This window comes from Nothobranchius furzeri, chromosome 2, assembly GCF_043380555.1.
Source record: "Nothobranchius furzeri strain GRZ-AD chromosome 2, NfurGRZ-RIMD1, whole genome shotgun sequence".
NCBI lineage: Eukaryota > Metazoa > Chordata > Actinopteri > Cyprinodontiformes > Nothobranchiidae > Nothobranchius > Nothobranchius furzeri.
In genome coordinates this window covers 42,430,050-42,447,423 of record NC_091742.1, presented here as the reverse complement: position 1 = coordinate 42,447,423, position 17,374 = coordinate 42,430,050, and the positions used below count along the sequence as shown (strand labels likewise).

Genomic DNA, 17,374 nt, shown 5'->3' with positions numbered 1-17,374 from the left:
AGAATTGAAAAAAAGTTGAGACAACATGTTTACATTTGTTGCCTCAACTTACTTGTATGAGTACTTTTAACATAAAGTTTTAAGTTGGTAAAACTTAAGACTTCAACTCAAATATACTCATACAAGTAAGTTGAGGCAACAAATGTAAAATACATTGATTCAAATTAGTGTTTTGAGTAAATCTGACCTTGATTCTTAAGTTTGCCCAACATATTTCGGTCTCATACACATCCTTAATGTAGGTTCACACAACACAACTTCTTTTGTTGAGATAACACAAAAATGCTGTGCAGCTGGTTGCCTTACTTTTCTAAGTTTACTGAACTGCCTTACTTTTTAAGTTTACTCAACTGCTCATTCTTTAAATAAAATGTTTGCAGTCAGGGATTAACATATCACATCAAAAGCATATTGTGTATTTAGGGAAACATTTATTTGTAACATTGCAACATAAGTTATTCTTTGTATCGACATTCCAATAGCTGTATGAGGTTAATTTCCTCAACGAACAATGCAACAAAAATAATAAAATGGAAAAATCCAATTCCTTAAGAGACTACAGCAAAAATTAACTAATGCACCTGAAAGGCACTTAATGGAAGATGTAAACAAAAATATGCCACATCAATTACACTGAAAAATATCTTTCAACTCATCCTGGATATTCAACTCTAAAGTACAAGGGAAAATTATGGATAATAGTGTTACAAACTGCTGTGGCTACCTTGTAATCTTGTTATGGTAACTTTGAAATGTTAAAAAGAAGTAGTAGAAAAAGCTGCATGATTCTGTACAACAATAACCCCCTGAAGAAGGCATTTTAACATCCAGAAAATATTCATTTAAAAGCATTTTTGAAACATTAAATATTTGTTAAACATTAAAACAACGTGCTTTTACATTTTCACAAAAAAAATTTTAAAGACTGCTTGGCACCTGCCAGTCTTTAAGATCTGTAAGGCTGATGAAGACTAAGAAACACGGAGTAGTCAGCACACTTATTATGTACAAACAACCACCTCTGAACAAGCCATTTTAACATTCAAACTATTCTTTAGGGCCTGGACTCTGGCTGAGCAGTCAGTTCCCAGATTGAGGAAAACCTTTTGAATGGCCTCTAGCTTAAGTCCTTTGGATAGTACAGGTTAAGATCATGTATGAGGCTGAAGTGAAGTGCAAATGTAGTAAGGAAACTGCTGATGTCATCAAGGACAATCTGCTTCTCAATAATCAGGGCAATACTTCTTGTTGTTGGAAATGAGTTAACTGTTCTAACATAATCTTCGACAACCATGAGAATACCAAGTTCCATGCCTTGGACAGCCAAACCTCATGGGTCAGAATCCTGCAGAAAAACAGAAAAAAAAGACATTAATTTCTTTTTATTTTAAAATAAAGGATTATCAACCATTATTTTGGGATAATGACACCTAAAAATACAAATCTTAACATTCCACAAAAAAAATTATAGTACTGTAGAATAATATAAATAAATGCAGTGTATAAACTACAGTAGTTAGATTTCTGTCATGAAATTCTGCAAGTAGTATATAAAAAGGCGGATTTGGAAAGATCCATAACTTTTTTGTTTGATTTTGTGCATCTGTTGGCAGCAGAGGACAATGTCACTCTACTGCCCACATCCCCCTCACCGACGACACGGTCTTATTCCACAAAAATAAACAATCAACGATGAACTAGAGCAGGGGTGCCCAATCGTGGTCTTGGATAGCCGGTCTCCTGCATGTTTTAGTTTGAACTATGTTTCAACACACCTGATTTCAATCAGAAGCTAATTAACTCATTCACTGCCAATGATGATTAAAGTCGTCATTTGCATTTTTTTTACTGTGTGGGCATTGGAACGAGCCCCCGCACCACGTGAACAAACATCTCAGCTCTAAAGCCGATCTTCATCCACATACGTCACAAGTCATGTGATCAGGAAGCAGAAAATCCACGTGTTAGGAGATCGTTTTGAGCCGCTGCTGTAAAAAAAGAGAGGCGATTTGGCATCGACATCATCTTAGTGTGCAACGTTCTGTGACTCTTAAAACAGTTAAAATGGCAAGAAACGCTGGCAGCGAAGGACTTTACCGATCAGGAAACAGCCGGCAGCAAATGAGTTAACAGGCTTCTGCAGAGCCTGATGAGCTGATGCACAGGTGTTTCAACCACCGAATCAAGTCTGTTGGAGCAGCAAAACCACAAAACCTGCTGAATACCGGCCCTCCAGGACCAGGATTGGGCACCCCTGAACTAGTCTGCTTCTAGATCTGCAGAAAGAGAAAAACAACACACAACAATACAACAAGAGCAAGCTATCACTGCGTCAACCTGATGAGGAAATATAAAATCATCATTGTTTTACTGAACAATCACACAATAATAAATCACAGTGCATTTAGTGCCAGCCATAGCCTTAAGACATGTGTTGAAAGTGCCCAAGTCCATACTTATGAGAGCACCGTGTGAGCACCTGTGTGCGTACACGCACTTGTATATGTAAGGTTTCTCTATAGGAGCATCCAATAGAGAGTGTGAGGGGCCACAGATCTGCCAGGTGAAGATGTGCAGCAGCACAAGAATTCCCAGGGGAAGGGAGGAGTCCAAGACCCCACCTGACATCTACAGTCATACACAGACACAGTCACACACTCCCTCCCTCATGCTCACAGAGACACATACAAACCAAGACTTACAAAAATGAACGCTAGAGAACTACTTACGCTCCCCATACACACTCTAGTCCCGGTACTGCTGGACAAAGGGTACAACCCGGCCCCACCCCAGCAGAATATCTATTCCCATCCCTGCATTTGCACAACTTCCACAATATGTAAGACATAGACATCCAGGAAAGATCTGGTCCTCCTTCTCCTGGACATCCCCCTTCCCCGTGATGGGACAGAATTGTTAATATTTCAGAGGAGCCAAGGTCCACCTGAGGCCCCCGAGCCTGGGTCAGGCACTGTTTTCGCTTTCTTCCTGGCAGCATACAAGTCAGGACCCAATCCCCAAGGCCCCACCCAGATCCCTGCATGGGGCCGGCCGCCCCCACACCCTGAGACCCCAGGCCCCCACTCAGACCAAGGACAAAGAACATTGAGAAAGGAGGTTACACACTGCATCGTTCATGGGACAGTTAAGGCTTTCACACTAGCATTGGCTCTATGCAGCTTGGACTGGGTATAGAATGTTTTCATTTGGGTAGCCGGGGGTTTGCTGCGTGCAACTGGTCATTTTTTCTAACCATCCTCCCGCGGCGGTTTTCTTGGAGTTAAACTGGTCCAACACACCCACTGCTGACTGACTGTCTGACTCAAATAGCCCTTGCAGACACTGCGTGGGCCAGCTTCATCTGGATAGCCTCAGCCGGACCCAGCCTGGCCAGACTGATACAACACATCCTTGATTAGGACTGCGGCCGTGACTGAGCATAAAGGTTGATCTTTAAAATTGGCGTCAAGATTTCTGTGATGCCATGATTGCATCTCAGAGCAAGTGGGTGGGGAAAAAACGTGCAGGGAAGTCAGCAGGGATTGGTTTACTCCACACAAAAAAAACATGAGGTGATGAGTATACAGTGTAATGAGATCTGTATGATATACAGAAATACAACTGAGCAGCCAGCACATGATATTTTACTCTGCTCCACGAGAGAGAGACATGCACGCAAAGAGACATTTTGCCCTCATACTTCTCCGTCTTGGAGAGTTGCAGAACTATTCCCCGGCAGGACAACAGAGGACGTAGCGCTGTTCTGTGGTATCCTGTAATGTATTTGGTCCAAATTAGTGCATTTACTATTGTGTTTTTTGTATTTCAGAGACTTTAACACAGACAAATTTGTCTTATTCTCCTCCACCTCTTCATGTGCACCTCTAACCCCACATTTCCGTTCACGAATAAAATTCTTGCTGAGCATATTCTTACTCCTCCAGTAACGGGGTGAACAAAACACTGCAGTGTTAGCTCGCCAGAGGCACAGCAACATTACAAGGTCCTAGTAAATAGTTACTACATCTCACATTATGTTTTTTAAAGAAAAAGTCTGACAACCTCCCAGCTGGCTTTAAAAGGAAATATGTTTCAACAAATGTGTTCTTTCCATCATGATTAAGGCATTAGACTGTTTTGTGATTATTTCTCAGTAGAATTCTTACATAGTGCTCCTTCAAAGTATCAAATAAAACACATTGAAGAAGATTTGAAAAAAGGTTTGCATTTTCCAAAGAACAGCGCAGGCCATCGATTCATCACATCAAACATGAAGGGTTCTTCTCCCACTATATCCTTACTCCTCACAGAAAAGTATTTTCCATTCCAGAGTCGATTAAAGCCTTGTTAGACATTCTTTTTTTTTTGTCTCCTCCTCCAAAGTCTTCCTCTCCCTTTCCAAGGGGTCTGGAGGAATTAGTTTGCTTTAGTATCTTATCAAAGAATATTCTAGTTTAATTTAATTAGTTTTTAATACTTACAGTTAAAAATTGTTAAGGCCAGTGCAACAAAGAGATTGGTGTTTTTTCTCTATTTTGAGTGAGAAATATTACCTAATTTACAACATAGATAGATAGATCACACAACACTATATTGGAGCAGGCGGAGGGAGACTAGGGGTCTTAGCGCACCTCTGTTGTTGTTGTTGCTTGGCTTCCTGGGGCTGGAGGCTAGGAGGGAGATCTGGTTGGGGTCTGGGGTAGTGGATTGCTGTGCGCAGTGTTGGGCGGGGGAGCCTGCTCATCAGCACCCCAGCAGAAAGGGTCAAACTCTGGTTACCGGTAATGGTTGTACCCCATGTGCAGCAGTACCGGGACCAGAGTGAATAGTAGGGATGAGCGAGTACACCACTATCTGTATCTGTATCTGTTCAGCCAACTAAATTATCTGTATCTGTATCTGTACTCGGAAGTGGGAGTGGCATAACCCGGAAGTGGGAGTGGTTTAACCGGAAGTGGGTGTGGTTTACATCAATGTATTGTTTTAAGTCTGAAATTGATATGGATTGATCAGAAGTTGCTATGTGTATTGTTTATTTGAAAACTATTTACAGAGCAGCCTCAGAATTGAGATTAAATATTTTTGATCACAATAAAGAAACTATTACAGAACAAGTGTTTCAATAAAATCAGAACATTAATATTTAGGTGCATGGATTAATACATCTACATCCTAGTAGGAACTAGGAAATATGAAATGCTAGAACCAGACACAACTTTACTATTATTTTTTTTTTATTTGATTAAACAGATTTTTTTCTAAATGTTCTTGGCATTTTCCCACACAAAGTTAAACAAAACAATGTTGATTAATGTGTGCGTGTGTGTGTGTGTGTGTGTAGGTGTGTGTGTGTGTGTGTGTGTGTGTGTGTGTGTATGCACACACATAGAGAGGGAGAGAGGGAGAGAGAGGGAGTTCAAAAAAATTAAAAACCCGACCAGAGCGGAGGTAGTGACAACAGCACGTCAGCTCTGTCTTGTCAAATGCACCATGTCAGTTATGAAAAAAGTAACTTTAAATAATCAACCGAAAAAGAGGCGAGCTGAAGAAAACCTAGGGAAAACTGAAGAAACGTGAGAAACAGTGAAGCAATCACAGCGAGATCCGTTACTGTCTGTGTGTGTGCGTGAATGAACAGGACGGACGGACTGCGCTCCCGGCCGGCTGCAGTTTTGTGTGTAGGGAGGGGGCGGGCACTCTATGTGACTGGCCAATCACAGAGCGTGAAGACAGTCAGTTGCCCAATGAGGATTTTCCTTCAGCACGATTACAGATATTGACTCGTTTTACTTGTTTCATGCTCGTATTCGTCAAAAATGCTTTATCCATACCGGATACTCGTCTGAAACGAGTATCCGGCTCATCCCTAGTGAATAGGGTGCGTATGGGGAGCATGAGTGGGTGTCCGGCATGCATTTTTGTAAGTCTTGGGTTGAATGTGCATGTGTGAGCATGAGGGAGGGTGTGTGACTGTGTTTGTGTATGACTGTATATGTCAGGTGGGGCCTTTGACTCCTCCCCTCTCCTGGAACTTCTTTTGATAATAAAGATCTTCGTCCCCCCTCCCCCTGCCACACCTGGTGTGAGGGGTTGTGCCTTGGTCTGCCTGAGTGTTCGTGGCAACCGGGTCTGGGGGTTTAAGATTTTGGCATCTGCCTGATCAATCCCGGTGGCTGCCTGGTTGGGTCTGGGTCCCTGGGCTCTGCTGGGTCCCCAGCGGGGGTGGTCGCCCCTGGGTCCCGGGTCGCTGGGTCCCCGGCTCGGCCGGCTAGGGGGTGGGAGGCTACGGGCGGGCCTGTGGGCTTGCCGCTGATATCTCCCGGGACTCTGCCGGCTGCTGGTTGTGGCCCCCCAGGGCGATCCTCTGTGCCTCTCGAGGGGGCGGGGGCCTTTCTGGTTGCAGTCTCCTTGGGGTTCCTGTGTTCTGGGACAGCGCCTGGATCTCTGGGACTTGGAGCTCCCCCCGTCTCCTACGCATCTTTGGAGGGCGGATCTGTGGTCCCTCACACTCTCTGTTGGACGCTCCTATAGAGAAACCTTACATAAACAAGCGCATGTACACACACAGGTGCTCACATGGTGCTCTCAAAAGTATGGGCTTGGGCACGTTAAACACAGGTCTTAAGACTATGGTGGGCACTTAATGCACTGTGATTTATTATTGTGATTCTTCAGTTAAGCAATGTTGATTATGTATTTCTTCATCAAGTTGACGCAGTGATAGCTTGATCTTGTTGTATTGTTGTTGTGTCCCATTTTTTTGTTCTTTTGCTGTTTTTTGTCTTTTTCTGCAGGTCTAGAAGCAGACTCTTGTTCATTATTGTTTATTTTTGTGGACCCCCCCCCCCCCCCCCCCCCACCACCACCTTTTCTTTTCCTTTCTCTTTCACCTCTGTCTCTGTGTCTGGTCGGAATTACAAAGCATTCAAAAACAATAACAATAAAGTTTTAAGTATCAGGTGTGACATTAAAAGCAGAAGCTTTGATGCTCCACCTGAGAGTAAATCTGTAAGGCTTGTTACCAGCATTCAGACATCAATTCTGTTTGCTTCACAGCCAGACAGGACACGGTAAGAAAAAAAAAAAAAAGATATATACTTACAGAAAACATTCCTAAAACTTAGGTCTTCGTGCATGGTATTGGCATGTCCACTTGAACACTAAACGCAGCACTTCTCTCCTAGACATGTTTGGTTCCACAAAAACGTGTGGCGCCGTCCACTAGGGAAAATGAGCGTGCACAACGGTTACCTAATTTCGACAGACAGCGACATAAAACGAGAGATTTCAGAGAAAATACTAATGATGCTGGACGCTTGGGAATAAATAAACAAAATAAAAGCATTCCCCAGTCAAAAATGTAGAGTACACTTAGATGGTAGAAAGCTAGAGCAAACACACACTTTCACTTAAACAAGAATTAGCCTTCGCTAGCTTGGCCTTAGCCAGTACAAAAGTCAATATACCAGTGCGTTTTAGTACTTAAGGCATTTGAGCGGCAACCAGCAACATAAAGTTTATATAATAAAGAGGCTTACCTGATCAAACAGCGTCAACGTACAGCATTATATTCAGAACAACGGTGCTGTGCGTCTCGTCCGAGTTCCGTGTTTCGTTCTCGTTCCGCTCTGTGTATCTGTCTCGCGCTAACCTGGCTTCCGGAAATGACGACTGTCACTAAATTCTTGAATTTCTCGAACTGTATGCCACCTATCGATCAGGCGTCTGAATTGCGTTTCGTTTCTCACTTAAAAGGATGTGGAACTTTTCCACAGTTGTTTTTTTATTTGTTCCAAAAACATAATTTAACAAAATACAAATAGATTAAACAACGTGAGAACAAACGAAGTATGCAATTCAGTGGAATACATTTATGTGAACAATCATAAAGGGGGATTAATTATACAAATACATGTAAAGCTATACAAAAATCAAATGTTTTGAGAGCCTTTTGTGAGAAGATAATAATTGTCTGTGTAGATTTACATCATTAAGGAAATGGGAAAATTCGAAATAAATTAGCACATAAAAATAACACATTTTTTGTTAAGACATTCATGCTTTATTTAAAAAAATAAGAAATTAAAAATTGGTATGAGTGTGGCTTACTATTTTGTGCAAAAGTACTTTAGTTAATGTAACTAAGATAAATTAAAAAAAATTCTGCCAGTGCTTTGAAACATGACTTTTTTTAGGATTAACTCATGTTTATGAACTTATTTTTCACAGTCAGTTTAATATTAATGGCATCAGATTGGCATGTTAAACTAAAATGCTTACACACACATTAAAACACAAACATATATGAATGCAAATATATACATGTAAGTATCCATTGTATTCCCATGGATAAATTACATGATTTCCCAAACTTAAACAAAGTTTACCATGCGTGGTGTCCTTTGTTTCCTTTCTGGATGCACCACTCATTACCTAAAGTTGTCTCAACTGAAAAATGTTGTTTAAATGAACAACTACTTTGTGGACTTCACATTTTGATTAAGTTAAACTATTTTAGAAAAAAAAAAAGGCCAGTTAACTTAGAAATATGTGTTATAATGACAAAACTGTAGTTGGGGTTTTTAGAGTGCAGCAGGAGAAAGAAGTTGTTGAGAAGTTATTCTTCCATTACAGCCCAGTTTAAGTATAGTTTTTTCTTTATTTTGTCACTCTAGCCTCCTGGGAGCCATGTTTCCAATGCCCCGGGTTCTGTTTGCCATGGCAAGAGATGGACTGCTGTTTCAACCTTTGACTAAAGTCACCTCTAAGGGTAGTCCTGCTGTAGCTACTATTGCATCCGGAGCTGTGGCAGGTACAGGCGCTATATCTATTACTGCAGAAAAGTAATTGGGGCCAATTGACTTACCAGTCTTTTCATTCTTGCCTTCTTATCTTCAGCAATAATGGCTGTCCTCTTTGATCTGGAAGCCTTGGTGGAAATGATGTCCATTGGTACTCTGTTTGCATATACACTTGTTGCCATATGCATTCTTATACTAAGGTATAATTGTTTGATTCACAATTTTAAATGCATATTTGTTAAAAGAGAGGTTTTGTGATTGATTGAAAACTTCTGACTTTCCTCTGTACATAAGATATCAGGCCGATTCATCTGAGGATTCAGATCTAAAGATTAGAGAATCAAACTCGAGGTTTGCCTTTTTGAATCCTCCGTCTTCTCCCAACACATCCACTGCTCGAACAGTCACAATATTGACTATAATCTCTGGTAAGTAAGGAATTGCAGATTTAATTAGGGATCTTAAGTATTTGTTTAATTTAATATTTCTCTAGTATTTAATTTCATGTTGATGTTTGTTTGTTCTTTTGTAGTTGTGTTTGTGGTTGTGCTGTGCATCATCTTGTCTCAGGCCATTGATGCTCTGTCAAATGTGGAGGCATGGAGCGTGGTACTTGTCTGCATTGTTGTTGTCATCTTGCTGATTCTCTTATTTTTCATCTGGAGGCACCCACAAAATCCAACAAAGGCGTCTTTTATGGTGGGTTTACAACACTTGTACAAACCATTCAGCAATGAATAAAAATCTCTGATATCCAATGTTCTCGTTACAGGTACCTTTACTTCCTGCTCTGCCTTTAGTGAGCACACTAATCAACATTTACTTAATGGTACAACTAGGTTCAGACACATGGCTGCGATATGCAATCTGGATGTTAGTTGGTAAGAGTTTTCCTTTAATGCCCGGAACACACCAGCTGTGAAGTGCCGCCAAGTGGATCGCTCATGAAATTTGTGCGCTGTCCACTTCTCCTGTTTTCACAACAGGCGAGAATTTTCAATGAGCGCTTCTGCTCACACCTACTGTTTTCCAACACCCCCCACCCCACCCTCGTGCCCTTGCTGTGTGTGTGTGTGTGTGTGTGTGTGTGTGTGTGTGTGTGTGTGTGTGTGTGTGTGTGTGTGTGTGTGTGTGTATGTGTAACCAGTTTGCCCCGCTTGTTGATAACGGAAACTGCGCTGATCCTGCTGCTGTGTATTTCTTTGTATTCACATTTATCTTTTGCTGTAAAAACTGCATTCAAAATTATGGAAATGCTATGTTTTCTCCACAGGAGTGTGTGTGTGTGTGTTGGTTCAGTTTAATCTCTCTATCTGTTTAGATACAGAAGAATGCTCACATTAATCAATTGTGGTGTTTTATTTTGAAAATTTTCTTTTATTTTGTTAAATTTACTGGCCTGCCTCTTCTGCTTTGGTTTGACTTCCTGCCAAAATTGACGCGGCTCACGAAAAAATAGAGCTCACGCCGAAACGATCGCTGCACGGCGCAAGCCTTTGTGGCACTTTTGCTGCGCTTTGCAGCTGTGACCGAAAGAGTAGGTTTAACAGGGGCGCTGATTGGAAGCGCTTGTCGTCCCACGGCGCTTCGTCACGCTTCCCCATCTGGTGTGTTCCAGGCATAAGGGTTGCAAGTCTCTTTCATATTGACTATTGGACTTGTAAATATTCTCTTCATCTCTTTTCAGGATTAGTGATCTATTTTGGTTACGGAGTCCGTAACAGTGTTCAGAGGAAGCGTTTGATGGCCAACCAGACCGTGATTGAAACAGTCAGCAGCAAAACAGACAAGGACATAATAAAAGAAGAAAAGTTCTGATCTCAGATGGAGGGAAGGCAGACGAAATGAGATGTTACAGTGATTAACTGCTTTGAATGTGTACCAAATATTTGTGATGCTTATCCATTTCTCTGGAGTTTTTAGTCCGGGAATGCAAGTAAAACAATTTATGTAGTAAAATGCAGATAGCCTTGGAAAGGTTTTTTTTTTTTACAATAAATTGCTGCTTCATTACACAATAACATTTCGATATGCATAAACCCTTTCTCCATCACAATCTGAAAACCTTTGAAACATTTCTGCACTTTTAACACACCACGACAGAGAAAGGTTATCTGTATAAAAAAAACAACAACAACTAGCACATATTTAAACATACATTAAATTATTGAATACATTAAGCCCTTGCCCTACCTTGCCCTTTTGTGTGTAAATACCAGCTCCAAAAGCCTATTAATCTGCCCCAGATGTACTTTACTGATGTACAAAATCTGTACATAATTAACTTATATCATACCACACACAAATAGTAACATGTGTTTTTTTTTCACAGCACATGAATTTTAAAATTGTTAGTTTGTTTTATTTCATTTTTTACATTTTTAAATTATTAGACTAAAGCAGTAGTAGGATATACCGTAAATCCTCTAATATTGGCCTGTATTCAATTAACGGCCGGGTATCACATTTTGGCTGGTGTCGGAGTCGGCGGAGGTGAATAATGGCCGGTTTTTTATTGTGGCCGGGTGGAATGTGGTAACAAGCAAGTGCCACAGGGGGGCGGTTGTGTCATCCGTCTCACTTTTGATTTGCCAGTGATAGACCGCAAGGGTAACTTTAACTGTGCGGAGACGAAGAGGAGGCGAAAATTTTATATCAACTTCAAAGAGAACGTGCTGATTGTGCTGCAGAACACTCTGGGGAGCAGTAGCAGGGGTTGTATGAACTAGTCACTAGTCGACTTCACCGCTCTATAGTGACTTTTTATGCCTGTCATCGACTAGTCGCTGTCACGTGATAATGACCGGCAAGATGCAGTCCTCGGAAAAGACAGCATCCTGCTGTCAGCAGGTGACAAGCTCCTGTGCGTCGGGAGGCTACGCGCTGTGCCAGAGCGTCGGTACTGACACCCGCCGTAAAACGGACATTTAACAAAATTGTGACCTTTACCCTCTTGCAATTTAACCTTCCCCTCACCCCCATCCTAACCTTAACCAGCTTGCACATGCAAAGCTCTGATCATTGACGCGCTCCAGACATCTGCGTCCTGAGCATGGCCACAGTAACATTATCAAATCAGGTGTCGCCACCTGATTTGATAATGTTACTGTGGCCGTGCTCAGGACATTATCAAATCAGGTGTCGCCACCTCAAAAACTAATTTAACACGCGATCGTTCATGTCGGCTCATTTCCTTTTATGTTTTCTGTCTTTTATTCTTTTATTTGTGCCTGATGCCTTTCGCTGTTGTGGATCGGGGCGCATCACCTGTTTTGTCCTCGGTGACACACCTAACTGATGTGGTCGGCGAGCAGCGCACACTCTGCTGTTTTTGCGGTCGGTAGATCTTTTAGAACTGCAGTTCAAAGGTAACTCATAAGGTGAATATATATGAAGCCAGGTAGCAGTTTTTCTTAAGGACTGAGAGGAGATGCAGGAAGATAATAAACAGGCAGGACAGAAAAATAGTCAAATAAAAACAAGTTTTTGTACCTGGTGGACACCACTGAAGGTAATCAGAAGTGAGGAACAGAAAATGAAAAAATTATTTTAATGTTTAGAGCAGCAGGAACTCCGAGAGGCTGCAGGCGCATCAGTGAGTTTGCGGCCGCTGCGCAGGGGGAGGGGGGAGAGGGCTGAAGCAGAAACTACCGTTGTTAAAAGAAATGTGTTTAACTTTGAAAATGTGGGCGCAATTTTAATTGTCAAAAACTCCAGCAAACCTTTTAGTTCATTTTGCTCAAATAGAAATTGAGGCCTGCCTATAATTCTGGTCCTCCTTCCAATAAAGGCCTGGAGCTTGATGAGCTTGAGTCAAATACAGGCCCGGGCCTGTATTAGAGGATTTACGGTAAGTATGGAATACCCTTAGTGGAGCATCACATTTCTTTAGCCTTTTTATGTGATGCATTTAAAGATTTCTGTATTGAGTCTTTGCCTGTGAATATATTTGCTATTTTTATTGCTGTAAATATTCCTTAATAAAGAAGAATCAGTCAAATTGTAATGCTAACTGTCCTCTGAAGTTACTGGATTTCAAGGTATATTCATCTATTAATTTTAGGAGTTTAAAGAGAGTTTCTGTGTACTCTGAACAATCTGAATTTGGAGAAATAGAGTTTAAGTCTGACAGATAGGACCTGTCAGACAAACTCAATGCTCCTCTGCAGTGTTGCCATGAAAGCATTTCATTTATATTATAATTATTATAAGTGACAATAAGCAAACGTTTATTTAATGATTATTTAACTTATGAGTTTTAAAAGTTCTTCTGTCTTGTGCTGTGAATAAACACCATAGAATAGAACCAGTCTTAGATCAAAGTGAGCCTGGAAGGACCTTGACGCAACAGTCTCTTCTGTAGATTAAAGCTCCAGTTGGAGACTTACAGTTGTGGTCAGAGGTTTACATACACTTGTAAAAAAATATAATATAATGGCTCTACTGAGTGTCCCGTTATTTCTAAAACTCTGATTTTTCTCTGATAGAGTGATTGGAATAGATACTTCTTTGTCACAAAAAACATTCATGAAGTTTGGTTCTTTAATGTCTTTATTATGGGTTAACAGAGAAGAGTGATCACATTTGCTGAGTCACAAATATACATACAGCAGTGCTAATATTTGGTTACATGTCCCTTAGCCATTTTCACTTCAATTAGGCGCTTTTGGTAGCCATCCACAAGCTTCTGGCAAGCTTCTGGTTGAATCTTTGACCACTCCTCTTGACAGAATTGGTGAAGTTCAGTTAAATTTGATGGCTTTCTGACATGGACTTGTTTCTTCAGCACTGTCCACATGTTTTCAATGGGGTTTAAGTCAGGACTTTGGGAAGGCCATTCTAAAACCCTTATTCTAGCCTGATTTAGCCATTCCTTTACCACTTTTGATGTGTGTTTGGGGTCATTGTCCTGTTGGAACACCCAACTGCGCCCAAGACCCAACCTTCGTGCTGATGATTTTAGGTTATGTTGAAGAATGTGAAGGTAATCCTCCCTCTTCATTATCCCATTTACTCTCTGTAAAGCACCAGTTCCATTGGCAGCAAAACAGCCCCACAGCATAATATTCCCACCACCATGCTTGACTGTAGGCATGGTGTTCTTGGGGTTAAAGGCCTCGCCTTTCCTCCTCCAAACATATTGCTGGGCATTGTGGCCAAAAAGCTCGATTTTTGTTTCGTCTGACCACAGAACTTTCCTCCAGGAGGTCTTATTTTTGTCCATGTGATCAGCAGCAAACTTCAGTCGAGCCTTAAGGTGCCGCTTTTGGAGCAAGGGCTTCCTTCTTGCACGGCAGCCTCTCAGTCCATGGAGATGCAAAACACGTTTGACTGTGGGCAATGACACCTGTGTTCCAGCAGCTTCTAATTCTTGGCAGATCAAGCTTTTTGGTGATTCTTGGTTCACTCTTTACCCTCCTGACCAATTTTCTCTCAGCAGCAGGTGATAGCTTGCGTTTTCTTCCTGATCTTGGCAGTGATGAAACAGTGCCATGCACTTTATACTTACAAACAATTGTTTGCACTGTTGCTCTTGGGACCTGCAGCTGCTTTGAAATGGCCCCAAGTGACTTTCCTGACTTGTTCAAGTCAATAATTCGCTTTTTCAGATCCATGCTGAGCTCCTTTGACTTTCCCATTGTAGCGTTTGTGGGCGTTTGTATCCAATGAGCCCTATTTACCTCGCCTAAGAGAAGTCACCAGCTGTAGTCACTCATAATCACTCACAAGAAGTTAAGAGGCCATGCTATGAAGCTCAGTTCACTGAGTTCTAAGTCACCAAAATTGCTAGTTCATGTTGCTGTATGTATATTTGTGACCCAGCAAATGTGATCAATTTTCTCTGTTAACCATAATAAAGACATTAAAGAACCAAACTTCATGAATGTTTTTTGTGACAAAGAAGTATCTGTTCCAATCACTCTATCAGAGAAAAATCTGAGTTTTAGAAATAACGGGACACTCAGTAGAGCCATTATATTATATTTTTTACAAGTGTATGTAAACCTCTGACCACAACTGTATGTCTCCAAATGACCGATACTGAAGAGGTGACCTGTTGATTGAAAAACAGACCATTTCCGGAGGCTACATACCCCCCTTTTCAAGGACACGGGGTCCTGGCAGAAACCACGGGTCGTTGAATAATCCCAGAGGCCCTGGGGACTCAGTCGAAGAAGGAAAGGTTAGTTCCCAGGCAAAGGCATCAGGAGTGAGGAAAGGCAACCCCCCACACCAGAGAATAGTCAATGGTACTCCCAAACATGAAGAGATAATTCCAAACAGGCAATGATAATTCCACTTAACGTAATGCTTAGGCAGTAAGCAAACGAGCAAGGACCGGCCCCAGGCAAACCGTAGAACTCCAGCAACCACGGCAGGAACCACAGGATGTCCAGACCCAAACGAACCGGACCCACAGGCAGCAAAATCAGGCGACGAGGCCAAGAGGCGCTCCCAGGGAACGAGGACCACAGGTGAAACTCAGGAGAGGACATGCAGGGCACTTGAATGTAGACACACATAGATCACATCTGATGCTAAATAACAAATAAAAAGAAACCTAGCCCTAAATGTACCTATGTGCTATGTGAAAGCAAATTATGTGAACAGAGTTCAGGTGAATGAAATGGATGCTGTAAACTATGTGTACTGGATATGTGTTGCAAAAAGAACAAATTAACAAAACCCTATTCGTAAGGGGAAATCAACGCTTTGGAGCAAAAATGTTATCAAAACAGAAGGGCAAAATAATCTGTAGCCCATGACTGGTAAAATCAAAATAAAGGAGATCATAATAGAAATGACGAAAAGGAATCAGCTGTAATGAAATAAGGCAGAAATGTAAATCTATGGATATATCTTTAAAATAAGTAGTAATATAAAGAAGAAACACTAAAATGTAAATCATCGACATTAGTAATCAAACCTATTTGTGAATATACTCAATAAGGAATCAGAGATTAGTAGATAAAAATAAAAAGTGGAATTTGGATAAACACAACAGTTTATGGAATACTCCCTCTGACTGTTAAGACTTAACCATTACAGAATTCCAGGAACCCACAGCATGACCATCTCAAGTCACCCAAGTCTGCATGTCATGTATAGACAGGAAGTACAAACATGCTCACACACAAACACAAACAACTTGTGTAACTTGAAACAGAGAACTATGGGACAGGCGAACCTGGATAATTGAGATCACCCCCCTTTTGAAGATGAAGGCCTAACCGGAGGCACAGGAGGTGCAGGCAGAGGTTCAGGAGCGAGAGGTGCAGGTGGAGGTACAGGACCGGACGGCGCAGGTGGAGGCACCTGGGCAGCCAGGGCTTCATGAACTACCAGTAAGAGAGCTCGAGATAGGCGGCCACCGACGTTGCGGACCGAGTCCCCTAGAGAGGTCAACCGTGCAGAGAAGTGACGGAACAGGAACAACGCCAACCCCAGGATCTGCCGACAACTCACGCAGCACCCTGTTTACCGCACCAACCTGAACCATGGTCGGACCATTGAATGTAACACGATCCACCACAGCTGGAGAAAGATCAAAGGAGATATTATCATAAAAAGGAGAAAACTCCACAACAGACCTATGCTCACCAGGATGCAAGTAATATAGAGAGACCTCACCTACGTGGACCACAGCACTACGTGGAACTGTCACCCATAGGGTTTGAGACAGAAGCACAACACGCATGGACATGCCATGATGCTCATAGGAAACATCCGCTTCACGAGCAGGGGTATTAACCAACCAGCGTTCACCAACAACAACAGCCATAGATTGAACAACATGTGAACGTGGAGTTGCAGCCATAGGACATTTAGAATCTCCCGACAACTCATCCATGCCACACACACCAGTGGCACCGCCACGCAGAAAAGTTGTGCCTGGACACAAGAAGTGTAGGCCACGTGGGAGCGAACACACACGCAGATCCGGAACCAACCGGAACGACTGGAGGCATATGCAACTTGACAAAATTTATTGTTCTTCAACCAGAATAAAACTTGAGACTGTCCTGTTCTGCCCGAAATATAAACATGGATGTGCCCAAGGGATTGTCTCTCCTTCATTAGCGCCTTTTGAGAAGGACACCCAGGTCAATGGAACAATCAGATCCTGCTATTTCCATCTCAGGAGAATAGCTAGGATTAAGCCGCTGCTATCACGTAAACATCTGGAAACTGTCATCCACGCCTTCATTACCACCACTGGACTACTAAAACTCACTTTATGCAGGCATCAAGCAGGCCTCCATAACGAAACTACAAAAGGTCCAAAATGCAGCAGCCAGGTTACTGACTGGTACCAGGAGATCTGAACACATCACGCCTGTCTTGGCATCCCTACACTGGCTTCCAGTCTCTTAGAATTTAGTTTAAAGTTCTGGTGTTTGTTTTTAAATGTTTAAATGAGTTGGCTCCACGTTATCTGGCGGATCTGATCCATCCTTATGTTCCCGCAAGGAACCTTCAGTCAGCACAACAAGGACTGTTGGTCATTCCTAAACACAGACTACAATCTCGAGGGGGTCGTGCTTTCTCGGTGCTGGGAACGAGGCTCTGGA

General features: G+C 42.0%; 1 protein-coding gene across 3 annotated transcripts in view; it reads left to right on the top strand.

Moving 5' to 3' along the window:
* The window catches only part of zgc:175280 (cationic amino acid transporter 2 family protein), a 59,391-nt gene extending 46,584 nt beyond the window's left edge, over window positions 1–12,807 (top strand). For all 3 annotated transcript variants that reach the window (XM_054733710.2, XM_054733711.2, XM_054733709.2), the window contains 6 exons: window positions 8,676–8,812; window positions 8,899–9,001; window positions 9,096–9,229; window positions 9,334–9,500; window positions 9,574–9,682; window positions 10,489–12,807. In XM_054733710.2, coding sequence (XP_054589685.1) covers window positions 8,676–8,812; window positions 8,899–9,001; window positions 9,096–9,229; window positions 9,334–9,500; window positions 9,574–9,682; window positions 10,489–10,619 — 781 coding nt within the window. In that variant the 3' untranslated portion in view covers window positions 10,620–12,807. The remainder of the gene's footprint in view (window positions 1–8,675; window positions 8,813–8,898; window positions 9,002–9,095; window positions 9,230–9,333; window positions 9,501–9,573; window positions 9,683–10,488) is intronic.
* The last annotated feature ends 4,567 nt before the right edge of the window (window positions 12,808–17,374 follow it).